At 37.1% G+C, this 27,083-nt stretch overlaps 1 protein-coding gene across 21 annotated transcripts in view; it reads right to left on the bottom strand.

Moving 5' to 3' along the window:
- LOC129765026 (glucose transporter type 1) overlaps positions 1 to 27,083 on the bottom strand; it is a 647,147-nt gene that overhangs the window by 19,248 nt on the left and 600,816 nt on the right. For 13 of the 21 annotated variants that reach the window (XM_055764813.1, XM_055764818.1, XM_055764815.1 and 10 more), the window contains 2 exons: positions 24,514 to 24,617; positions 13,518 to 13,973 (listed from right to left, as the gene is read on the bottom strand). The exons of 3 other annotated variants lie outside the window; for them this stretch is intronic. In XM_055764813.1, the coding sequence (XP_055620788.1) occupies positions 13,518 to 13,973; positions 24,514 to 24,617 (560 nt within the window). Of the gene's footprint in view, positions 1 to 1,316; positions 1,572 to 13,517; positions 13,974 to 24,513; positions 24,634 to 27,083 lie in introns of those variants that run through there. 5 more of the 21 variants (XR_008741328.1, XR_008741330.1, XR_008741327.1 and 2 more) reach the window with 4 other exon arrangements.

The raw sequence follows: 27,083 nt of genomic DNA on the forward strand, positions 1-27,083 counted from the left end.
ATTGTGTTCATGAACCACACGCAGGCTGAAAATATTCGTGTAGTGATGTGTGATTTTTGTCTGTTGTCTAGCTTCAGTTATTTACAGAATCACACAGAGTTCGCAATACTTACCACATCACATTGTTAGGATAATGTATTTTCCTACGGCATTTAATAACGTACAGCTATTGATATTTTGTATAAGGGCGTTTATCCCGGAGGCCACCGTAATTTTAACCCGGTTTATCACCGGTTTAATCCCTGCAGTAATCAAACCGATAATTATTCATTATTTTGGTGGGAAATGGAATCCACTGGCAGAGCACTCCTGGTGGATTGTTGTGGTTTCATGATATCCAGCCGACGGCAACATAAATTTTCCAATTTCAAAACGAATTGCCTCGTTAGCCTATTTGTGAGCGTGTAAGTGTTTACTTGTGTATGTGTATTGGGTGGGTCAAATTTGTGTGCTCTGTCACACCGAAGCAATTATTAGCTTTTGGAGTGTCCGAAGGGGAGTCGGGCACTGTATTCATACACACACTCAGGCTGTATTGTTGGCTACTGGATAATAATGTTGGATCCTCTTTCATGAGGGATTGCGATCGCAGGAAAAATAAAGATTAGGACAGCATAGAGAGAAAGGTTCACAAGGGAAATTTCCCGTCCTTCCTTCAACCGTCATAATATGCTGAAGGATTGATTGTAGGTATTTTTTACTCCACAGAGAAAAGAACATCTTAATCATAATATCAAAAGTTTCCGTTTCCGCTGACAGCTCCAGGGTTTTTTTTTGGTTTTACATTCACATTTTCCACGTTTCCGAATGTTAATTTATTGATTTTCCTCCCTTTCGAGTCAACTGACGTGAACAGATTGAACCGTGATGAAATTCAACATTTTTATGTTCTCAAATTTGATCGGAATTTAAGAGTTCCATGATTCACTAATTGATTTCAATTCCCGCGTAGGTAGCAAAGTTTTTCGACCTTTTGAACCGGAATGAAACAGAAGTCAGCGCGGTGGAAAACGTTGCTCATCAATCAGCGCTCACATTCAATTCTGTTCACATCATTGGCGCACTGTCCGGGATGTGTTCACCCACTCGACAGGTCCCGGGCCAAAGTGTCACCTTTGGCAGCGACACTTCGAAGGGTATAAATTACGATATATGAAAAACCGTCTGACAGTTCAATCTGTACGTTCAGTCTCATTTGGGTGTGGTTTCGATTCCGATTCCAGATTCATTCCGGTTCTGTCCTGTCTTGGTCGTAGCATGGTTTTTTTTTCACTTCTTTTCCGACCGTACAGATTCAAGCTGTTAGCTGTGTGTACCTGGTTCTCGGGGCAGCGCCTGCTTTTTTGGGTGGGGACACAATCGGTGATCAAATGAGGTCCGAAAAACAGTCCAGAAGGTTTGTTCGTTTGTTTTCTATGCAGTGTTTGCTTTTTATTTTGGTTTATTTGAGCTTTGGTTCGATTTCGGGCTCTCGACAGAGCGCAAGATGTTTGATTGATGGCCTTATCAAATAGCAGACGATACTACGAGAAGAGTAGAAGAAGTAGAAGTAGAAGTAGATCCTTAGCGATCTGCGGAAGGAAACCGACGAGTTGGTTGGGAAATATGAAAGAAAGAAAAGAAGAAAAAAAATACTTGCTCAGTTATGAAGCATTGCGAATTCCTGGTGTGCGAGAATAATACTTATTCTTTGAACTAAACACATGGAGGTAATTGAATATGGATTGCATAGAAGCATTACAATCTAACATCGCCTATTTGAATGAAACTTTCAACATGTTTTCGGTGAAGGTTTGGAAAATGTTTTTTTTTCATACATTATTTCACCATTACGACTCAAGACTTATTTTTCGTAAGGGTGTACGCTCCTTCAAACACTTATTTAAAAGAAAAAAATACTCAAAATTGTTATTGTGGCGAAATGGTGTTTTATAAATATTGTATAATATCGTTTAGATTCTATATAAAATTTTTTGCTGATTTTTTATTAGGTATACCGGTAAGTATCGTACCAACGAGAGTGTTTTTGCGGGGAGTGTTACTTCATTACTTCAATTCAATAATTGCACCTCGGATGTTCCTCATTGGGTACGATATCGCTGCTGCGCAGAGCTCTCTTTTGTATGTATTTATTAAATTATTGATTAAACAAGTGAATGAATGAGACAATTTACGAACTCAATTGCAAACAAATTCCAATTTAGGTCAATTCATGCATTATGGTAGTGGTTATCGCAGCAAATAGTTATCAACATTTTGCCTAATCATCAAACGGTAGAAGTTGTGCCCGCTTTTGTAGATCGTGTTAGCAAAACGAATTTCGGTATGTAAAAATGCATGGGAGCATAAAAGTACTGCCAAGATCTGCAATGCCGATTTTCCCAACTTATTGGTTTCGGAATCGGTGTTGGGAAAACACATTCCGGTTTGCAAAAAATGCAGGCGAGTACAAAAGTACTCGCAGCTTGCATCTCATTTGCAATACCAATTTCCCACGCTCCATGGTTTTGAAATTGGTGTTAGGGATATATTCCGATTTGCAGAAACGCAAACGAGTAAAAAGGACCCACAACTTGCATCTATTTTGCAATGTCAGTTTCCCCAAGGCTCCATGGTTTTGAAAACTGTGTTAGGGAAACATTCCGATTTGCAAAAACGTAAACGAGTACAAAAGTTCCCGCTGCTTGCATCTAATTTACAATGCCAGTTTTCCCTAACTCCATGGTTTTGAAGTCTGTGTTAGGGAAACATCCATTCATTCCAGCGATGGTACTTCAATCGTTGCGCAATCATAACTGAGTGGTTTTCCGAGCGACACTCGCTTTTATACCGATTGGTGTGGTTTCAATAGCCTGTTTTGAAAGCAATTTTATGGCTATTGAAACAAGTTTTTGGATCAAAAAGTAACAAACATAGAACGCGTAGACATTCTATCTTTCGAATGGAGTATATCATACCATTTTGGAGCTATTAACGCTCACAATCTCGTTCTCCGGTGTAACGCTTTCGTTTTCGAAACTTTGAACTTACACCCCAGTATAGAAATGAAAGACGTAGTCTTACGTCAAAAAACGGAGAAACTTACCGGTGGCTGTACGAGGGCGGTCAAATATGTACTTTTCCTCATTACCCGATGGTGTCAGTATCGCAAGAGAGATTACTTATCGCGTAGTACTTTCTCGTAAATGGCTACTGTCAAAACTTCAGCCGAATCGGACTCGTAGTTTTGTGTTGACCGCGTGTGGAAGCGGGCGTGTCCGCGGATTTTCGAAAAATGGAAAAAATGGAAATTGGTCGACTTTCACTACGAACTGCTGCCCCATCCACCGTATTCTCCAGATTTGGCCCTGCGCGACTGTTTTTTTGTTTCCAAACTTGAAAAAGTCACTCGCCGGGCAGAAATTTGAGTCGAATGAGGAGGTCATCGCCGCCACGGAAGCCTCAGATGGATGAAAGTAGTTGGAGCATCGCTGGGTCAAGTGTATCGAGACTGTAAAGGAGACTATGTTGAGAAATAAATCGCCACTTTTCCAATTTTTTTTCTTTTGTAGGCTAAGTAATTATCGGACTGCCCTCGTATATATGTGTCTTCATTTTCGTAAGTCCGATTAAATATTACTAGCCTTTAGATTTAGGGGTGTTATGTCAATGTTTCATAAACACACATAAAACAAGGGAAGGTTGTTTGAAAGAGAAATGTTCATAAATTGAAAAAATGAATAATTTTTTTCGACAGAGTAATTTCTTTCCATAATTTTCGCTAGAAAGTGCTTTGAATTTCAACAGTTTTGTTGAACATCGTATTTCAATCAGAAATATTAGGTAGAGGAAAAATAAATCTATATTTTTGAGTGAAACACAACCTTTTTTTAATATGCTTCGGATCAATCATAGTAACCCATGAGTCAGCAGAAAAATTTGACAGCTCTATCAGTCGAACTCTAACCGTGATGGCGAAAACAGTGAAGCCTCCGTTCAGAAGTGTGCGCGTTCAAAGAACGGAACCCCGCCTCGTCGAAAACGGACATTGTGCGGCATTTTGTGGACGCCCGTTCCGGCATCTACAACATCTTGGCACTATAGAACAACAACCAGAGCAACGAAAAAAAGCCCGCTTCCGGACGGCCGAAGACTCTGAAGCTCCAAAGGATGCTGAAGAGGAAGATCGAGGAAAAGTGGTTATATCGCTGCGTGCGCTTGGCCGGAAGGTCGGCCCAACCATAAGGGCGAAGACGCGGTGTTCTGGCCGGATCTGGAGTCGGTATAATTCAACTTGTAAACGTGCGAAAAGAGCAATGTACTACATAAAGATAGCCTGGGAAATAGATAAAACAGATTCCTAAGCTAATGCTGAAAAAAATAAAGAAATGGCCTGCGGAAAATGTTCCAGAATTCTGGGAGAAGGGAGTTTGGCCGCCTAGCAGTTCCGATATTAATCCCTTGGATTATTTCGTGCGGAGCGTCGTTGAACGGGGAACTAATAAAGCCCCTCACACAACAATTGGAGCGCTAAAGTCGAAAATCATGAACGTCATGACGTCACTAAATCTCGGCATAGTAAAACGAATTTTCAGTAGTTCCCGGAAGCGTCTTACAACGGTCAGCGACTGTGAAGGCGACTTATTCGAATGAAATCCTCTAAACATGTTTTATTGTTCTAAAGAAAATGAATTTACTGTATTCATTTCAGTACATATATGATTTCAAAATAATTATTTGATGACATACATCACCTTATGCAAAATTACCGCACGCACTCTATATAAGACCAGAAAAAGCTAGGTTTCGACCTCTTTAACCCCTCTTTAATATTAACATTTTAAAACATTTCCTGGAAAGTCAATCAAAATACCTATCATTTACACACAAGAAATCGTATACCGGTTAAGCGGTTCAAAAGTTGCAAATTTTTGAAAAATTTACGAATATACGATCGATGATGAACCCTACAGCAACTTTGTTTCCCAATAGACCTTTTTTTCATAGAACAGTTGTTTATACTAAAGTTCAATAGTATTCAACATTTCTCTATTCAACATTACCATGAAAAAAGGATCTACTGGGGAAACAAAACTTAAATTTTCCTCAAATCTTTTAAATTTATCTCTTTAAGAATTTTTGATCCGTATTCTTGAAGGTTCTTTCGGAAAAAAATAAATTTGGACCCGTTTTTTTTTTTAATTTCACTCCTAATCACTTTTAATTCTCCCTAACCACTCAGGATTGTCTGAAAATCAATTTTTTCATCTATACGAACATTTTTGAAAATTTGTAACTTTGGAACCGCTGGATCGATTTACGATTCCGATAGTGACTGGAAGGAGCCAAATCTGGTGAATAAGCAGAATTCAGTGGTTTATCCCAATTGAGTAGCTCAGCCGATTTTTCTGGTCGGTCTTTTCCGGTCACTTTGTGTAGATTTTTCTAAAGGGTTTAATGACGTTCGGTTCAGTGGTTTTCAAAAGATCGTACCAGATTACCCCTTGACCCCAGAAAACACAACACAACACATTGGCTTCTTTTCGATGCGATCGATGTGGATGGATGACCGAGGTCAACAAACAATATTTTGCACTTGGGATTCTTGAAATATATCCACTTTTTATCCCCGGTCACGTTCCGATGCAGATATGATTTTTTTTGTACCTGGCCATCGCTGAAGTTTTCTCGGTTTTCTTGTTGCCTGCCGGTAAAATCATGTGAAACCTATCTTGCAGCTTATTCCTCATGATTTTTAAACGTCGGAAAATGGTCGATTGGTCGACACTTCATTGTTTGCGAGTTCTCATTGAGTTCGGACATCGTCTTAGTTCAATAAAGTTCATAGTGAAAAATCAATGATGTCTGCACATCATAGTATGTAGGCACAACATTTTTAGCATCAAGAAAATTTTCGTTACTGCATGAAATTTTAGATATTTTAAGTTGGATATTGTTGACAAATGTAAAACTATTTACCCATTAACGACCAAGCTGTAAAACTTATTTTCCTGACGAAAGCCATTGATGTAATTTCGATTTTTGACGCTAAAGGAATCCCAATGTGCAAGAATTATTTTTTTTCCATCTACCATTTTCCGGGAAATGACGGTTCGAAAAATCGAAAATTGGCCGAAACCTGCACTTTATTTGGAAGTACAAACATATTGCGAACTAAGAGTCACTTCAATTAGCAAATATACGGTATTCATAAATGCGTTAATTTTGTATTTCGGGAAGAACAAGCACAGGAGAATGGATGTCTCTAAGTATAAACCCAAATTAATGCACCTAAGCTAAGATGTGGCATTTCTTATTTCATGTAATTTTGCCCTATTACTGGCAGGCTTTTTCTTTCAAACAAAAGCATATGCTGTTATTTTTATTGTTGGCTGTGATGAAATGTAATTGCTTAAAATTTATTCCTTCCCAATTATCCATTTCCCGAAAAATCGAATATTTTCCAAAAACTGCAAAGTACCACATAGTGCGAAAATACAATGTTATAGAGGGTTTGGAGGGTAATTATTGGGTCCGGCGAAACAACATTCACATCAAAAATCTCATTAGAATCCTTGTTACAGGTACTAATCATTTCCTCCAGCTCCACCACAAACGAAATTATACGGGCTGCCATCATCTACGGTTATTACGGACAGAAAACCAGATTTTCAATAATATTTGCAAAATGAATCGATAATTGCAAACATTCACAATAGAAAATGCAAAAATGGATGAAAAACCTTTCATTTTCCAAAGTAAACAAATCAAAATGCAGAAAAAAAAGTTCGTTATGGCCAACGTTCGATTTTTCGAACACTCAATTTTCCCAGCTGTTATTTTCCTGTAGGAGGCTCTATCGAATAATTTTCCTCCTATATCACAATGTGTGTCCTTTTGTCAAAGTAATACTGAAGAAAAGTTCACATATTTTTGTATTTTATTGGGTTTTTTAATTGAAATTGAAAACACCTTCCAAACATACTTGCATTAAATCGAATTTATCACCCAATAAAGTTACACAAATTTGGATGAAATCGATGGTAAGTGGTAGCGATGGTAATGACTTAAGCTATCTTTTGGTGCAAAAACATTACCATATGGTTGCTTTCCAAAGACATGAAAAATTATTAAAAATGCTGTTCGATTTTCCGAACGCATGGCCTAAAGTGGGTTAACCCTTTGCGATTTTTTTTTCTTTTTTTATTAAAGAGATTTTCAGCCAAAGGCTGGTTTATCTCTAACCCTCTGCGGTTGTTTTTCTACTCTCAGCCGCCACATCAAGGAACTTTCCTAATAAAAATCTTCATGTATTGTGGCTCTGTGTATATGTAAAAAGCAAGAATTGTTTTGTGTATTCAAACAAAAAGATATAAGACGGAAAATGTCACACTAATTATGTTCACAATACATTTAGTCGAACACCAGGACCGGGACTGTTGGGTACTATTTCAGAAGATATTACGCGAAGGAGAATTATGAAATATTATTTTTATATGGAAACATTACATGTTCAGTATGTATTAGCTAGTATTCACAAAAAAAAACTTTCATAATCTTATACACGACTGCAAAGGGTTTGTGTGTGAACTCCGGTTTTTTTTTGTACATAAACCTGATTTAAACAGGTACCAGATATATAAATATGCACCGGAATTTGCCAACAAATGGCTCTAACTGTCAATGTAATCATAGTGCATAATTGGCAATATTGCATTGTTTAGATGTCTAGCAATGGATTTCAACTCAAAACAACACAAGTTCTACTCTGCAGCATAGGTTTGAAGAGCTTTGAACTTGTCGCCTTTGGTTGTTTGGAAATTACGATTTGCGGTAAGCATTGATTTACTGCTACCATTTGAACTGCACTAAAAAAAATATTAAAAAAAATTTTAAAGAATTGTTTTTAAAAAAATTGAAATTAAATTAAATTGGATGTATTTTAGTGTTGCAGTGTCGGCACCATAAACATCAATCACAATTTAAGCGGCCTGGCTTGCATTTTCGCATTTATAAAATAAAAGATCCAAATGTACCGAATTTTCTCTTTGTTGACCTCCATTGTTAACACCCTGTAACCCACAACTGAATGGAACAAACAAAAAACAACAGAAGAACTTTTTTAGTGTGAAATGCCACCTTTACAGCGAGTCTAAACTTGAAATTTTGTGATCAATATTACGCGAGATATTGATCACTTAAGGCTGATTTAGACGATGCCAGTCAGCGCTCTAGTTGAAGTATCCAGTGAACAGAGAACAGACACTCTGTTCAAGTTACTTGTACCAGTATCAAGTAATTGGCCTCTAACTTGAACAGAGTGTCTGTTCTCTATTCACTGGATACTTCAACTAGAGCGCTGACTGGCATCGTCTAAATCAGCCTTTAAGCCAGCCAACGTGAAAATGATGGATAACTTTTCCCCCAATCCAAATGAGTCCTTTTTTCATCAAAACTACCATGTGACTTCATTGGTCTGGTCATGTTAGGGCTCACGAATTAAGATGCATAGTAAACTTGAGTCAAAACGTGAGTCTTCAAAGGGTTTGATACCCTTTGATCTAGACACCTCATGAATTAAAGAAATAATTTTTAGTGTTATACCTAGAAGTAGGCATTTAAGAGAAAATTCCGTAGAAAGTTAATCTAAATACCTTTCATTTGCTATAAAAGGATTGAACATCGGTCGAGCAGTTTGAAAGTATTTTTAAATTGAGCATATCAGGAAAAATCGAGAAAAAAGCCGACTATTCAGATTGACCTATCCAATTGACATTGAAAATTGCTCATGAGGAATGAATATTCAAGGTAGCGTACAATTGTAGCATGTTTTCTGTGGATCTATTTTTCATTGAATTGGTGAAGAAAAATGCAATGTAGAAAAGCAACAGTAAATAATACAAGAAAATACGAGTAAAAGACTATTTGTTGCTCAAATCAACAGCTTCGAACAGTTTATACAATACTCCTGGTGTAAGAAGACGAGTTATATGGAATTTTATTTATATTTAAGTAAATTTTGGAAAACAGATTCACGACTGGCTTGTAAAGAAAAGGTAGTTGGTAGTTTGAAGCATTTGAAGCATTAATTCGAAATGTCCTGAAAATTGTTACTATTTTGTTTATAAGTTTATCATACAAAATACCAAATAATCATAAAAGTTAAAAGGTTCCTTGTTCTAGAATCTTTTTCAAAGATTTTTGAGTCATCGCAGAACACTTTCTATATATTTTTCATCAGTTTAAAGGGGTAGTACACTATGAACATCATAAAAACTATGTGATTTTCAACGAGAAAAAAAAATTACTATGGTTAATCTGATATCACATTTTTATCAGGTATATATTAAGGTAAATGATTTTGGTTTGTTCAGTCGAAAATATGATCATGGTTTGTCCACTTTATTGAATGTTCTAATTTAGCACACTTTTGTCATAGTATATTTTTACGGATTCACGTGTTTTAAAGGATTTTAAAAAAAGGATTTAAATACACCCTCTATTGGTGTCAATCTGCCCCTCATTTGAACTAACTTTTAATCAATCACCAGATGGTTATTTGGCACGTATTCAGACTTTTTCTGGATTATACCACTTACAAATATTGTAAACATCATGCTTGCACACCATTTGTATCAAATTTACATAGCTAAACCATTAAATTAACGCATTTCGATTACCTCAATTCTGATCATAAGTTGTCCAATTCACTAATGTTGTTTTGTCCACATGATTTCTATGGCAACTGCTTGGCGCTCTGCAGTTTGTTTATTGTGTCCTTCGCGCATAACAGAAATAAAGTTTCTCTGTGTTGAGTGCGTTGAGGTGAACACTTTTGAGATGCCCAAGAAAAGGTAATATTCTGAAGAAAGCCTAAATTATGAATTGACCAACATGATGACAGTAAACTCGAACAATGATAAATGCAACATCTATTTGAAAATTCGTTTTTTTTTTCATTCAAAAATAGTGATTTCTAAAACCGGACAAACCATGATCATTTTTTGAACAAACCATGATCAGAGGTGGTCAAACCATGATCATAAATTCTCTTTGAAGAAAAAACGGTGAAAAACATAAAAATTCGAATAATTTCAACGCCTTATGGTAGTATTAGCAATTAGAGACTTGGGGCTTTTCAGCAAACCCAAACTATTATCGTTTATATGTGATTTTTATGAAGAAAAATCGATTTGCATTCACTATTTGCGTAAAAACACCCTAAATCGGACAAACCAAGATGATTTACCCTACTTAAGGTGAAGGTGGAAGCTAGCCATTGTAGTAATATAGGTAAACCTACGTGTAAAAATGGGGTAATAGTGTTTGTGAGAGAAAAGCAAAGCACACGTATATAGATCAATTCACTTATCAGACTGTGTGGCGCTTCATTGACACGAGTCTTTGAATACATTTGAGAAAAAAAAATAACAATTCAATACTAAAGTAAAATGTATGAACGATATGTTCCGATGAACAATTGCAAATATAAATATATATAGAAGGTTCATTTGCATATGAAGTAAAATTCTGATTATACGCGAGCGTAACATGAGCAAAGTTGGGGCTCTTATGATATTAACAAGTTCTTCCGCATAGTAACTCGATGTTGATAATTCCTTAATATTTTCCTTCGTTGATCGTATTGTTTTCACATATTCACGTTGAAGAGCCTTAGCCCTTCTCTGCGTTGGCCGAGGCATTTTGATTGAATGTAATACTTTTCCGTCTACTGTTTTTGGAAGCATAGGCAGCCGTGGCAGTGTTCCGAGCTCTGTAGTACAATTTTCTTACCCAATATAAAAGTTGCTTACATTATAGACCCATTAAACGTAAAAATAATAATTGTATTAATATCAACACAATTTTATTCTATTGATTTTCATGACATGAAACGCTATGATTCAGGAATAAAATTTTATTGAGTGGTTTTTATAGCCGTTTCGATTATATTGTCTGGCATCAGTGTCGAAAAATTAACGCAGCTTTATCCTACACAAACAAAACCATTGCCGAAGATTGAAAAATGAAAATTTAACTTTCAGAGCACTTGCTCGAGTTTTCCAACGTTTTTCACTATACAGTGCGACAGCAGATGAAAATTTAATATCTTGTGAGTAATCGATTAGAGTTTGGTTGATATTACTTGATGGGAAGTGTGCGAAAACGATAATTTTCTTCACACTGTTTTGCAAAATTATTGATTTTCGGGCGAGGAGTGAGGGAGGGAGATGAAAGAAATGAGCGCCATTGTGGCAGCCATTTGTGGCTAGCTTCCACCTTCACCTTAACAAACATAATAAAATTGAACCCTTGCAACCAAAATCTTGTGAACTGATGAGAGTTGTACAAATTTCTCTAGTTGACCGATTTCAACTAATGATTTTTCACGTAGTGTTGGATATATTTCCTGTCATCGTACGCAAGAGTTTTTCAAAATATTGATTTTTGATGAAATGGCGACATTTTTTGTAAAAAAAAATGCGTTTTGCCTCAAGAATCGAGACAAAAACATTCACCAAAATTTTATTTCTCAAAATATCCTACGTATGATGACAGGAAATTCAGTGGAGAATCTGGGAAAAACTATTGGATCAAAATCGCATGGACCGTTCCGGAGGTAGAACCCCCACCAGTTTGTAGAACATAGTTTCGAGAAAAACGCGTTTTAAATTTTGGATCCGCGCTCCTTACGCAAAGACTTAGGTCCACTAATTGACTTGTAACTGTGGAACGGAGCATCGGACAAACCTGGAACAAAAACTACAGTGAAGTAGACACCCCAGAAAACATTTTAGAACAGATTTTTTTGACGTAGAACTACGTCTTTCAGCAAGGGTGCCAACTCAGAAAACAGGTCACGTTTTTATGAAATAAAGTTAACGTTAATAACTATTTTCACTGTGAACGAATTCTCATGATTTGCATACCAATCGAATCGGAAATTCTCTATGATTTGTTTGATATACTATACATTACAATTCGCTAATCTCTAAACGGTTTAAATTCATGAAAACTGGAAGAACTTCCTTTTTTCCCATACATTTGTTCTGCCGATTTGTGTGCAACTCTACCCGTATTTCGAATGCTTATAACTCGAACATTTCTTGACAGATCGGAAAGATGTTTGCATCAATTGATGGGAAATATTTCTACGCGTCTATCAAAACTAATAAAATTTTTATTTTTCATGAGATGAACAATTGAATAACAGTAAAATGTCAAGTGTTATCTAAACGCCCTAACTGCCAAGTTTTGATTGGCCCGATTTACGGTTTCCCCAACAAAGACTTCAAAACCGATGTACCTGTAGAAATCCGTTTTGCAAATATACATGCCAGTAGGAGGTATTTTTGTTAGCACCGAGCTGTATTTCCCTAACACGGACTTCAAAATTAATGTGCCTGGGGGAATCCGCTTCGCAGATACATGCAGTTCGGGGGCATTTTTTGGTGTTGAGTTGAGTACTCGCTTGTCGTTGTGCAGACCGGAATATGTTTCCCTAAAACGTACTTTTAAACTGAGAAGCCTGGCAAAATCGTCATTTCAGACACTAGAGGTGAATGAACTTTCGCGGTTCGAGAACTATGTAAACATTAGATGTGCAATAATTTCAGAGGGAAACGTAAAATGCAATGATCGTTTGGAATTTTTCCGTTCACATATTTTGGTAGTCCTAGGCATCATATCAAACGTAAAAGGACGTTCCACAAATTTTTTTTTGTAACGAAGAACATAATTTATTACAGAAATTTCGATGCATTCTAAAATAATATTCGAAGTGGTAAACAAGTGGATTGCATAATTCGATTGCGTAGTTCTACGTCGAAAATATGCGGTCGTGACCTAGATACAACCCCTTACAATTTTTATTTTTTTCAAGTTTCCATAGTTTACTACCCCTTTAAAAACATGAAGGAAAACAAAAATAAAAACAACGGAACGTTGAGAAGATGTGTAATTTGTATTTGAATTTGAATTTTTAACTATTCCGAGAAGAAAGGTTGTTTATGTAAGGCCCAATTGGATCCAATTGGATTTTTGATTTTTTTCTGAGCCTTCATTCCGCTACAACCAACAGTTATGATTCCCGAAAAAATACGAAAGACATGGTGTATGTCATTTAAAATTAGTTTTGAGTCGTGATGGTGAACTGATCTGAAATAAAAACAAATATTCTTTTCTCCGCCGATAATATGTTGAAAGATTCATTCAAATCGATAGGATCGTGTTTGAGTCGGTTACTCATTTGGCAGAGAACTGTCGAAGTATTACATCCGATTTTTCACATATTCCGCATTTTATACCATTTACAATTTTTTGCAAGTTAAACAAAACACCACACATCTCCGTTGTTTCCGCAAAACCTACAATTCATCAGCGGAGACGCGTGGTGTTTTGCCCGTGGAAAGGGAGGAAAACTATCTTGTGTTATGTACATTTGAACCTATCTATCGGCAGTTTTTTTTTGTTCACTTCTCTCGCTCAATCGAAAAAGGGGGGAAGCTCAGAATACAAGTCCCAAAAGCAATCGGTACCTGTGCACACTATCCTCCCGTGGGCCGAGTGTCTTCGGAAGCTGTCCCGGCTGGCGATAGTGCCACCGGAACAGCCACCACCACCACCACTCCTTCCGCTCGTCGCGGCTCCACGCGACTGTCCGCGTCTGTTTGGCATCGGTGAGCAAGTTGTACTAACGGTTGGTCCCGTCGTTCCGTAGTTTAGCCGCCCGGAACCGAGCGGGGCGCCTGCCAGTGTCGTCCCGAACGACATCGTGTACTGCGGCCCGAGCAGATTGGTGCTGTCCCCTACCGGGTAGGGTCCCATCTCACCGTCCAGAGTGGCGGTCCCGAGCAGCGCGCTATCCCCCACCGGATAGGGACCCATTTCGCCGTCCAGAGTTGCTGTGCCGTACAGTTTTGCCGTCCCGAGCAGCGCACCGTCCCCCACAGGGTAGGGACCCATCTCACCGTCCAGCGTGGGCATTCCGAACACTTTTGTTTCACGTTTGTTCGAAATTGTATTTAGGTTGTTTTTTTTTGTTTCGTCGACGAAGGATTGAAAAGAACACAATGAAATGCATTTCGGTTGATTTGCTGATACTTTGCAGTTTAGGTGGAAAGCAGTGAATACTCTCTTCTAGTGGGCGGTGGTTCCACAGAACGAACACAACACTCTACTTAGCGGTCAACGCGGCAGCAACGCGGAGATTGTGTGTTTAATACAGAGCACGCTTGTCCTGTGAACTTTTGTGTGCGGCTCCTGGACCTGGGAGTGGTGCTGAGTCAATTTTTGGATTGGGTTTACATAATGTATATATATATATGATATTTGTACAAAGCATTCTTGGTTGGTCACTCCAACTTTTGCAATCGGTACGAGGGGTTTTAGCTTTGGGAGGTTCTACTTGGCTTGGCGACACCATTGGGCTGGTCTCTTGGTGTGCAAGCAAACTTTTTTTTTATTTGTACGGCCGTCCCTAGCAGTGTAGTATAGTATCTTACAGGTGACGTGTTTCATTTTGCTCGTGTTTCGATCAATAGTTGAAAACTAAAATCAAACCCCAAAAATAAAACAGCTAAGAAGTTTTGGGACGGAAATTATCTACTGAAACTGGAATACTGTGTATCGGTTGTTACCAGCTGTTTAGTATTCAAAGGATGTCCCAAAGTATTGGACTGATATGCAAAATAGAATGAGTCCTGGGAGTGGAGGTGAATGGCAAATGATTGTGATTGTGCTTTGAATGGGTGCAGATGCAATGCGAGTTGTTGAACATTTTGCTGTGTGCGAGTTTTTGCTTATTATTCTACAATTAGTCCGTGCTGCTGAAGCTGTGGCTTATGTGGGTGGACGTGATTCGGTTGCAGAACTGTTATGTATGACATGTTTAGAAGCGGGCAAAAAATGATGCTGTGATATGCCACTACGGTTTTTTTTGTGATACGACAGATGAGATAAATTGTTTGCACTATTGGCAAAAACACTTCCCAAAAAACAAATTTTTCATCAGCAGAATTACCATCATAAATAGAAACAGGTGGTAATCACTTTGTCACCGTTTCGTGCTACACTGCGTTTCACAACTATAGAACCGCTCATTTTTCTGAATTTCCAGAGATATGTAAGAAGTCAGTTGAATGGAAGTATATAGTGTAGAATACTATAACTATCTTCATTTAGAAGACTGGCCATTTCTACTTTATTGTTGTGTTCAGGCGCGAAACATTAAAAAAACTAAAATTCCAGTGTTTCATAACTATAGAACCAGATGGAAAAACTCTCACTCTTTTACAGAATCACGTCAAGTTCACATGAATTACAAAAAATTTCTAATTCGTTGGTCATCTTTAGTTCTCAATCAGTTCGAATAACCCATTCGGGGTGGCTACGACCAAGCTGCTCCATGTTGTAGTGTGTATCTCGTTCTACGCAGAGGATATTGCTCGTTTAAGCTCTTCAAATCACTCATACTGCTTGTAAGCTGTATCTAGTATTCGTCCGATCACTCCCCGTAAGTTCCTGACATGGTTTTATTTTGTAAATAAACAAATTAGACAATTATCAAATTGTTTTTGATGCAAAAACAACAGTAAATGATTTTGGACTACTTCGTTGCTCTTTCGACTGTTCATTCATGTCAATGGTAAGCTATCTTACCGCCATAGGAAAAAATCGACCCTAAAATTTCAAAAAGCTACCCTATGCGAAATATCAGCTCAATCGGACTTAAGGGAGAGTGGCGCAAAGCGGTCAAAGTTAGAGTTTTTTGAAAATCGGGGTTTTCGAAAAAAAAATGACACTAAATGTCTTAAAATTGCGTGAAACGTCGAGATCTAGTGTCATATTTTTTTTGTCAAAAATCGACACTCTGGGACTGGGTTTTTTTCGGACTGCGAGACAAAAAATATGGTTTTGGGTGCCAATAAAAATAGTTATCTCAATTTTTTATTCGGAAATTGTTGATTTTCACGATAATTCCAACTTCAGTTGTTAGTGTCGCAGACGTTAAAATTTGAGTATTTTTGAAAACCGAAAAATCCGGAACCGGAAATTGGGGTTTTCAAAACAAAAAAAAAAATTATGTCACATGTCTTAAAAACTCTCTCCTTTAAGTCCGATTGGACTGATATGTTGCATAGGGTGTTTGTTCGAGGTGGTGAACATTTTTATGGGGTAACTTTTAGAAATTTGAAATGACCATTTTCATTGGCATCCTAGTATACACTATGAAATGTTATCTTTCTAGCGAACACATATATCGGGTATTGTTTGATCGATCTATTATGAGTTCATTGATTATCCAAAAAAATGGATTTCATTTTCGTTGATTTTATAGGTTTTGGGTAATTACCAAGCAGCGTTTCTCCAACGGAGACAAATACATTGAAAAACGATAGTTCTGATTCCCAAAAATAAGTGAAAATGTTGAATTTAACGATTGTCAGTATTTCAGTTGAGGCGAACCAGCCCAGGAGGTTGAAAGCCTCTTAAATAAAGAATAAAAAAAAAGTATTTCAGTAGCCATGTGTTAGATGATTTGATTTTACAAGAATAATTATTTGAAAATGAACCAGAGTACAAAGTGAATTAGGATGGATGGAAATACATCAACTTCTTTTTTATGTTGGATATCAGATAATGAAGTCAGATTTGGTAGTTCGAATGTTTATTGTGTAGATTAACATTTGAATGGTGTAAATTTCCAGGATGGTTGGAAGCATTTATATCTGATCAGTAAAGAACTAATGTTCTTTGTTAAGGGAGGAAGTTCGTTATGTACAGGGTTTTCCATTTCGGGCTTCCGAAAGTATATAGCCCTGCGCTGACAACCGTTTGACATAGCTGTCAACCAAAGCGTCATATCGTTAGTTGAATGTCTGCCATTTTACAATATGGATCGTTTTAGCATCGCACAACGTGTTAATTTTGTTAAATTATACTATAAAAATGATGAAAAACCGGCAAATGTTTTTCGAGCATTACGGACGGATTTTGGTCGTCATGGACGGCCTACAGAGCCCACAATAGCTAATGTAGTGCGTAAATTCTAACAAACTGGATCCGTAGCGGATATTGTGAAACCTGTGCATCATCGTAATGTGCGTTCGGCCGAAAATATTGCTGCTGTTGCTGCCAGTGTGGAGGATGACCCGAATGTTTCGATTCCACGGCGTGCTCAGCAATTGGGCTTGTCAAACACATCGTGGCGAATTTTGCATTTGGACTTGCACCTACATCCATATAAAGTCCAACTGGTACAAAAGTTAGAGCGTGGTGACCATGGAATGCGTCGGGCATACGTCGATTGGGTGAACGAACAACAGCAGCAAAATGCTGAATTTTCGCATCAAATTTTCTTCAGCGATGAAGCACATTTCGAGCTCGGTGGCTATGTGAACACACAAAATTTCCGTATATGGGGCTCAGAAAATCCACAAGTGATTGTTGAGAGGCCATTGCATCCGCCAAAAGTCACTGTTTGGTGCACATTATGGTCTGGTGGAGTCATCGGGCAGTATTTCTTTGAAATTGAGGACGGCGAGACGGTAACTGTGAATGGTGAGCGCTATGGCCGCATGTTAATTTTTTTTGCCACAAATTGAAGATATGGATACGGATGACATGTGATTTCAGCAGGACGGCGCCGCGTGCCACACAACACGACCGAATATGGCCATATTGCGAACGAAATTTGAGGGACGCATAATTTTGCGTTTTGGTGATGCCAATTGGCCGTCCAGATCATGCGATTTGAACCTGCTAGACTTTTTTTTGTGTGGTTATGCGAAAGACTGTGTCTATGCCAACTCTTCGCAAACTCTTGAACATTTGAAAGATAACATTGGTGAAGTTATGACCGAGATACCGCCCCATATGAGCAGAAAAGTCATCGAAAATTACCTGTTCCGGATCAAGGTGTGCGAGGAAGCCCTAGGTGGACATTTGAATGATGTTGTATTTCACACATATTGGCATAAACCAAACTTTAATTTGAAATAAAAGTTTCATCGAAATTCGAATTCTAAGTGTGTTTTATTTCAATTTGCTTTCGGAATTTTAAGTTGGAAAACTCTGTATATGTATTTGTGGACATGACTCAAATTTATTGTCTCTTTATTGCATATTCTTCTCAGCGTGACAATGAAGATTTTGAAACCCTCAAATGCGTCATCTGACAACAAACTTTTTGAGTATCAAAACAAATAAATTTTCAAAGATGTTAATGTTTGGATGGTTTCGATACGTCACTTTAGTCATGGATCATTGCTAAGGCGGTTCTCGTGTACATTGCAAGAATTTTATGTATTTTATTAGTCAATGTGTTAAAGTTTCTAGGAATAAACAAAAAAAATATGCATTATGATTTTTTTATTCTTCTTTTGTTTATTCTGTATTAATGAGCTATTCACGAATTCACGATTTATTAACAGCGCGGTTTTCCAAGTAGCTCGGATTTTAATTTAGTTTCCAAAATTTGCACTTTACATGGCTAGGAGCGAATGAACTGATTAATTTTAAATTCCTTTACAATTCAAACCAGCACATGTATTATCATGCCGGGGATCAGGGTTCGATTCCCGCTCTGATCGGGAGACTTTTTGTCAAAGAAACTTGCCTCAAAAACAGCTTCGAACGCAAACTATTGAAATCACAAAATATTGGTGAAATCGCAAAAATCCAAAAATATGTTTGATAGTTCGTCGAAGTAAAGTTTGATCTGTGAGATGGCCGGAAAGCACTAAAAATATTACGCTCGCCCTGGCCAACCTCAGTTTCTATTTTGCTATCTTGTTGAACGGACGTACAAAATTTTCGTACTCGTAGCCGTAATTTTCGTATTTCGTATGCGAAGTGATCAAAGGCGAAGTGATTTTTATATTTTTTTTTCTGGTTGAAAGCTTCTGTGAGTTTTGGAGCGTGTTCGGATTCATTGCAGTGAAACTATACTTAATATTCAAAAAGAACTAAACTAGTTTCTTGAAAAAGCCATTTTTTTTCCTAATTTTTTATAAAAATTTATAACTTAAAAAACTATGATACCTACAGAATTCTTGCCAAAGGATGAAATGTAAGAAATTGTTTGAATTTTCACAAAAAAATACCAAAAATTTTTCGGAAAAAAATTTCGCTGAGAAAAAAAATTATTTTAAAATTAGAAATTATTTTTCTGAAAAACGTATTTTTTTAAAATTCTCAGATATATATATATGAATAGCCCTTACAATTTCAAACAAGTCGTCCACACATTGGAAGATGGGTACTTTTACAGGAAAAAAGTTTTTCAAACAACAACTTTTTTATGTTTTTTTTTTTTAAATTACAACTAATTCTAATTCTGTTTAAACTCAAGATAGCGATATAGTGTATTCGGAAAAGTTTTAGATCTTATTGAAATATGAACTTTTGTCGAAGACATAAACTTTCTATCTTTTATAGTTTTTGGAATATAAGTCATTTTTGTGTAAAAACTCTTGAAAAAATAATGTTTTGCTCGTAACATTTTTATATGTAAATTCTCACGTTTGAAATGTTCTTGACATGTTCCTAAATAGTAAAAGTTAGCAGATCATTTAAACTGCGATAATTTATAGAGGAACTGGTACAAATTCGGTGCCCCATTTTGTTTTTCTGGACTTAGCTCTTGGCCTATGCTATTACGTCAGCTTTTGAAAAAAAAATCGGTTTGCGGAAATTTGGCACCCCATTTTTTTATTTTTTTCAAATTAAAAGTATCGTCCTGAAATCACTGAAAAATGTATTTTTTGACATTTTCATACAAAATAGAAGTGAAGTACACTATCTTACGTAAACTAACTCAACTTTGACGAAAAAGCATGCAATTTTACAAAACAAAGAGGAACAAGAAAACGGGTTTTCGAGAGAAAGTGAACAAATTTCATCTCGATTTATTTCTAACTAAAAAAGTAAAACGAATCAAAAGCCTTTACAAAAGTTGCAAGCGTAGTAATCAGTCCCGCAATCGGTACAGGCGGAATGGGCCCATGGAATCACCAACACTATGTTTACATTGGGGTGCCAAATTTCCCGCATACCGAATTTTCACATTGGAATGAAATCTATGAAATTTGTGATTAAAATCTCGATACACTTACTCGAATTCGTTGAAGAACATCAATCTCTTGATCCAAATCAGTTTTAATATTTAAAATCGGCTAACTATTCGATTTTTAATGATTTTTCAAAAGACGCACATGAACAATTTTCGAGATTTCAAAAACAACAAAACTTGAATTTTTTTTCAAAAAACACATATATTTTGGGTTTTTGGCATCTGACGTTTGTTACTACATTACTAGAACACTTTTTTTTTATTCACCACCAGAGTACCAAATTACCCACGGGGTACCGAATTTGTACCAGTTCCGAATTGATTGTAACGAATTGAACATTAATAGTATTTTTTCGAAGAAAAAAAATGAATATTGTTGTTCGAAAAACTTTGAAAAACCATGTAAATATGCCCATCTTCCGATGTATGGGTGACTTGTTGGAAATTCTAAGGGCTATTTATATCTGGTTTCAGAATTATAAAAACACATGTTTTCGAGAAAAATGAATTTTAATTTTCAAAATATGTTTTTTTCCAATGAAATTTTTTTTCAAAATTTTTTTTTTATATTTTTTAATGAAATCCTAAATGATTTTCTACACTTCATTCTTTGATCAACTTTTTGAAGATCTTATGGTTTTTAAATTAAGGTATTTCGAAGAAAAAGTTGAAAAAAAAATTAAAATTTCAAAAAAAAACTCACTCACAAAAAAATCTATCAGACCTACAAAATTTTAGTCAAAAAATGGAATATAGGAAATTAGTTAGGTTTTCATTCAAAATTATCAAAGACATTTTTGGGAAAAAAATATTTTGAAAGTTAAAATTCATTTTTCTCGAAAACATGTGTTTATTAAATTCTGAAAAAAAAAACAGATTAAAATAGCCCTTAAAATTTTCAACAAGTCACCCATACATCGGAAGACTGGTACATTTACATGGAAAAAGTTTTTCGAGCCACAACTTTTTCATTGTTTTCTTTTAAAAGATACTATTAATGTTCAATTCGTTAGATTTTTATGTATAAATTATCGCATTTTAAATGCTCTGCTAACTTTTTTCTATTTAAGAACATGTCAAGAACATGTCAAACGTGAGAATGTACATATAAAAATGTTACGAGCAAAACATTATTTTTTTCAGGAGTCTTCTTACAAAAATGACTCATATTCCAAAAACTATGAAAGATAAAAAAAAAAGATCTTCGACGAAAATTCATATTTTAATAAGATCTAAAACTTTGTCGAATACACTATATCGCTATCTTGACTTTAAACAGAATTAGGATTAGTTGTATTTTTTTAAAGAAAACATAAAAAAGTTGTTGTTAGAAAAACTTTTTCCCTATAAAGGTGCCCATCTTTCGATGTATGGACGACTTGTTGGAAATTGTAAGGGCTATTCATATATATATATATATATATTTGGGAATTTAAAAAAAATCGTTTTTGAGAAAAATTAATTTCAATTTTTAAAATAACTTTTTTTTCAGCGAAATTTTTTTGCAAAAAATTTTTGGTTTTTTCGTGTGAAAGTTTAAACAATATCCTATATTTCATCCTCTGATAAGAGTTTTGTAGGTATCATAGTTAAAAGTTATAATTTTTTGTAAAAAAAAATTAAGAAAATTTTTTTTGCCTTTTTTCAAAAAGTAATCTAATTTTTTTTCTAATATTTCAAATATGCAAAGCCATGTCTTCACACTCACAACGTTTCAATGCTATCCGAGATGGTGCTGTCAACTCCTAAGACGAGTTGGCATGAAATTCGTCTTCTGTGAATTCGAGCATTATTTCCGGATTAGAAATGGAGTCAAAGTGCAGCGCATTTCAAACCTTATGTGGAAAAGGTTCTTCTCAGCGGTGAGAGCAGCGTTCTTTGGTGGAAAACTGAAGGTGCAAATTTGTTCCGCATCGGTTGCTGTCTTCACCGCAACCCTACCACACATTCAATTCAGTTCGGATTTCGTAGTCCTACGTTAACAACGCGGTCGTATCTTTGACACCACCATTTTTTTTTGTGGCCCACGACACCATGTCTAACACGTGTTTGTGACCCCTCTGTAAAAAAGGTTGAGTACCGCAGATCTAGACATTCGAGGATTGGTTTGAAACGGATGCGAATGGTTGGAAAATTGCAAGCAAGCTTTGTTCTTTCTCTTCTATATAGGTTTAGCTAATAGTACTGTATAAATTGATTCTAACTTTTGATGTTTTGTTAAAAAAGCACTGAATACGGAACTCCATTCTCATATACGAGAGCGGTCCGAAAAGTATTTAGCCTCATCGCCCGATGGTGTCAGTATCGCAAAAGAGATTACTTATCGTGTAGTACTTTCTTGTAAACGGCTACTGTCAAAATTTCAGCCGAAACGGACTCGTAGTTTTGTTTTGACCGTGTGTGGAAGCGGGCGTGTCCGCGGATTTCCGAAAAATGGAACAAATGGAAATTCTGCCGTCGCCATGGCCAAATTGGTGGAATTGCAATTCGAACTACTGCCCCATCCACCGTATTCTCCAGATTTGGCCCCGAGCGACTTTTTTTTTGTTTCCAAACTTGAAAAAGTCACTCGCTGAGTCGAATGAGGAGATCATCGCCGCCACGGAGACCTATTTTGCAGACCTTGAGAGAACATGTTTTCAGATGAATTAAAGAAGTATGGGCATCGCTGGGTCCAGTGTATCGAGCTAAAAGGAGACTATGTTGAGAAAAAATTACCACTTTTCCAATTTTTTGTTGTTGTTTTCGTGTTGTGGGCTAAGTACTAATCGATCTGCCCTCGTAGTCACATCAATTGCAATGGGAATGGCTTTCATACTATCATTGTGCTCAAGTTCACCGGTATTGGGTCAATATGAAACGGAAGTTCACCCAAACTGAAAAAAAACAGCTTAACACCTTTCGCACAGCTATAATATACAATCGTATTGCGCTGATCGTCCTGAATTGATTTCGGAGTATGTGAAGATTGAACAAAAAAAAATTGAAGGATATTATTATTCATAACCAATTCAACGCGTCCAGCCAGCTGGTTTGGTTTCCATTGCTACAAACTATGTGACAGATTGTAGGTTTCTTTCACTATCTCTCGCTTCCGTCCCAAACTGTTACCCCACATACTCTCTCCCACGTCGATCTACCGCCGGTGTGTGATGTAACAACACTGGAAACAGAGAGAGAGAGAGAGAGTTCAAGGAAATTCGCCTCCGGGTGAATGAAACCACCGTAAAGAAAAACCCACAAGATCCAGGCCACTACCGGAAGATTGAGCGAAGGAACGCGCTCCGCTTCTCGAACTTGGGGAAGGACGCGAAGGACAAAGAAATCGCCTGCGGCAGTTGTCCTAGACGCGTGAGAAAGTGCCGAAAGGAATTGGAATGAAATTGATACTTTCTGGTCCGGGATGGTGGACTGCACGGGGGGAACACGGCGAGGGCGGCTGGAAACGTGAGAATTATCCTTGCTCCTTCCAACAACCTCCGTCACAGTGCCGGAAGTTACAGCCAGAGTTTAATTGAGTTACCCACCACAGTCTTGGGAAGTGCTCTGGCATTGACACAGAAAAAAAAACGGCAGCCGAAGGTTAGAGAAAGGATGGTGGGGGCTGCTGAGTAGAGTAGAGCCCCAGAAACAGTGCGCTGCAATAAGCGTTAAACTTAATGAGAACTACAATTATGAGCAGGAAATGGCCGAAGGGTTTCGTGATATGGTGTAGCATTGTGATGGAACGGTTCGGTTCATTAATGGTGCTGACAGCTTTAGTTGATGAGAGATGTGGGATAGAGTTTTTTTTCTCCAACTCAATGGAAGAAGTTTCCTCGGTGTGACACGGGGTTTCACACTAATGGGATACGGTGCTGAAAGAAAGGTGGCGAATTGTTTTTTTTGTGTTTGTGATGATGATAGTTTTTTTTTCGGATTATATTGTTTCGGATGCGATATGTTCATGCAAGCAACTAAGCTTTTCGAAAGCAGCTATAAAAAAATGATTTCGGATTTTTGGCGATTGTATTGTTACCGTGTAATGTGTATAATATACCCCACAGTTCAGTTTCGGTCAAGCTCGTAAAATTCAATGCACACGAATAAAACATTAGACCTAAATTGTACTTGTTTTCGAGAAATTATCATAAACACACGTTTCAAACTGAGAAAGTATCAGAAAATTCATTTACAGATTGGAAAACAACATAGTATTCACACGCACACACACACTTGATGAAAAGAAAGAAAATCGCACTAGAAACAAACGATAATTTCTGTACTCCAAAGATATTTGGAACAAGAAGTGCAACTAAATACTCGAAAACGGACATATAGCGACAAACAGAGAAATAGAGACAAAGACACACTGAACAATTCGTTCTGAGAGGGTGTGAGTGGAACATCTTAAGTAGTGGCACTAATAGTGTAATAGTAGTAGTAGAAGTAGTAGGTAAGATTCTTAGAATTGGTCTTACGTGAGTCGTGCTGGGTCTTTTCCTCGGAGATCATCAGCGCGGCACGTTCGATGCCTGAGTTCATACTCTGCGGTTCCAGGTTATTTACGCAGTTTAGCATACTCCTGAAATTCGCACACTCTACGATTATGTAATAAGTGAATATTATCAGATTACGGATAGGTTGGTTTGGAGGTTGAGGGTTTAGGTTTGCTTTTGTTGTCACCTCTTTGGTTGCTTTTTGGGTGAATTTTAACAGTTCTTTGTTTGGACTTTGGGCGCTTGCTTTAGATGCTCTCTCACTCTTGATTAGTTTGTCGGTGGATTCTATGTGTGTGTGTGTGCTTTCATTTGCTCTTTTTCAAAATAGGCTTCGGCTACTTCGATCCCGTGATTTTAACAGGCGTACGAAGGATTATGTGTATACATTTATATACAAAACATCACTATTGCTTGACAGCTATTGAAGTGTAGCCTGGGGGCCCCCCCTCCGGTTCGCTGTCAAAGCTTCTGTCCAACAGCAGACGTGTTTTGTGTATGCGTGTAAACAAGTCTACACTGGCGTTTGTGTTTGATACTGTTTAAACTATGTTTGTTCAGTTTTGCGTGGAACTTTGTGCTAAGTGATGGATGTTTATAATGGATTTGATACGGGGTAAACCTACTCGCATTTAGTGCGTGTGAAATGACCATTCTTTGCTTTGTGTTTTGCGATTCGGTCGGTGAAAAGCGCATGTCATAGTGTGAGATGTTACGAGAGAGCACTGGTGAGTTATTATTAAGCGGTGAGTGGTTATTATTCATATATTTACAGACACGAGCAGAGCGAGCGATAATAGGCGTGAGTGAGGTTAAATATTTGCGTGTGGTCTGGGTTAATGAGCAGCAGTCATGGGGATTCTGTTCGCATCATAATCATCGTTCCTACTGGGATGGTTGGGAAGTGCTGAGGATGGGCTACAGTGGGGAAACTTAAGCAATAACGTAAATTTATGTACTTCTGGATAAATAGTTTTGCTGTACATCCGCTCTCGTGTCGAAACACCAACAAATAAACATCAATAATCAATTGGAATTATTATTCCATCTTAACTATAATCGATATCGATAAAGTTATGATGAAAGATGTCCTTGATCTAGAAATGTTTCGTTCGTGATAAATGTAACTATTACTTTTATTTTACAATTTGATTTACAAAAGCCAACGATAAGGTAATAGAACTGAGTGTATACCGACTGTTGTAGCTACTTCGCAACTTTCTTACACTGATGGAGTATGGTTGTGGATCACCGCTACAACTTACTTAATCGAACAAATTACTTAGATCGGATCAATTTCGACAGATGCACGTAAAGCAAAAATGATTTCAATTTTAGACTAAAGGGTGTACCGTATAAAATCCGCACACACTAAAATTGCTCTATCTGTTGATCCGTTGGGTAAAATTAATTGAAGTTTTGCATAGACTTAGTTTAATGCGTATTGTTTACACTCTGTGAGTTGATTTCATCAGTTTTCAAAGATCTGAACCCCCCAAACACTTCGGAACTGTACCCAACACAAAAATACTTAGCCATTATGGAGGGACACCTTCTAAAACGACATAAGGTGGTAAAGAATGTAGAAGAAATGAAGAAAGCATGAGTTAATGTGCAAAAAAACTGTCGATTCTAAAGTAAAGTGACCAGATGGTCAGAGGTCTAACGCGGGACTCAAAAAACAAAATGTTATGTATATACGTTATGTGGACATAAACCATAGTTTAGCGAGTCTAAACTGATCAGTATTATTTCTTTCTGAGCATCGGCAATCAGTTGTGATTTTTCGGTGGTTTAAATTTTGTTTACGCCCGAAAATCACTCGTCAATCAGAGCATTTACGCCAGGCAAGCACGATTCAAATTCTACAATTTTCTTCAAATTACCGAATGGAATGCTCGAAAATTCCAATTCATTTTTCATAGATTTTAGTGTTAACGTATGCATTCAAAAAATATGACTAATTTCGGATGGCGATGAAAGATTATTTATAGGAACAAATTTTCTTTAAATCTTACGTTTATTAAGTCTACAACAAAAATGATTCAAGGCTGTTTATTCGCAGCAGCAACACTGTCAAGCAACTTGATGATTTTTCCATACTGCAAGCTCCACCCCACAGCGAAGGAGTTGGACATCCTGATGCGCTTTGTGTCCGCCGGATATAGCCGATCTGGTATTTACAATATCATGTTTTTGCCGCTCCTTAAGCCGGGAGATTGAAGCAAACGGCCAAACGGTGGAGAAGAATCTGGCCAAAATGGACATTGTTATGCGGAAGCGTCAGACGAGACCGGCTGTATCTGAGCAGCAGGCAATCTCCCAGAAGGAGTAGCTTGAGATGCTGATGAAAGACTTCTTTCCGGCGAAAGAAGTGAAAAACTTATTTTAGTACTCATAATGAAAGACGAGAAGTACTTAATGCTAGAATTCAACGAATGGCAGGGGACCGGGTACGTTACGTTCCCCAGGTAAGGGATGACGTCGAATATATCATTCACATCAAGTTCTCGAAGAAGGTCCTTCTCTGACAGACGTGAAGAGAATGTCCA

Source organism: Toxorhynchites rutilus, chromosome 2, assembly GCF_029784135.1.
Source record: "Toxorhynchites rutilus septentrionalis strain SRP chromosome 2, ASM2978413v1, whole genome shotgun sequence".
In the NCBI taxonomy this organism is placed as follows: domain Eukaryota; kingdom Metazoa; phylum Arthropoda; class Insecta; order Diptera; family Culicidae; genus Toxorhynchites; species Toxorhynchites rutilus.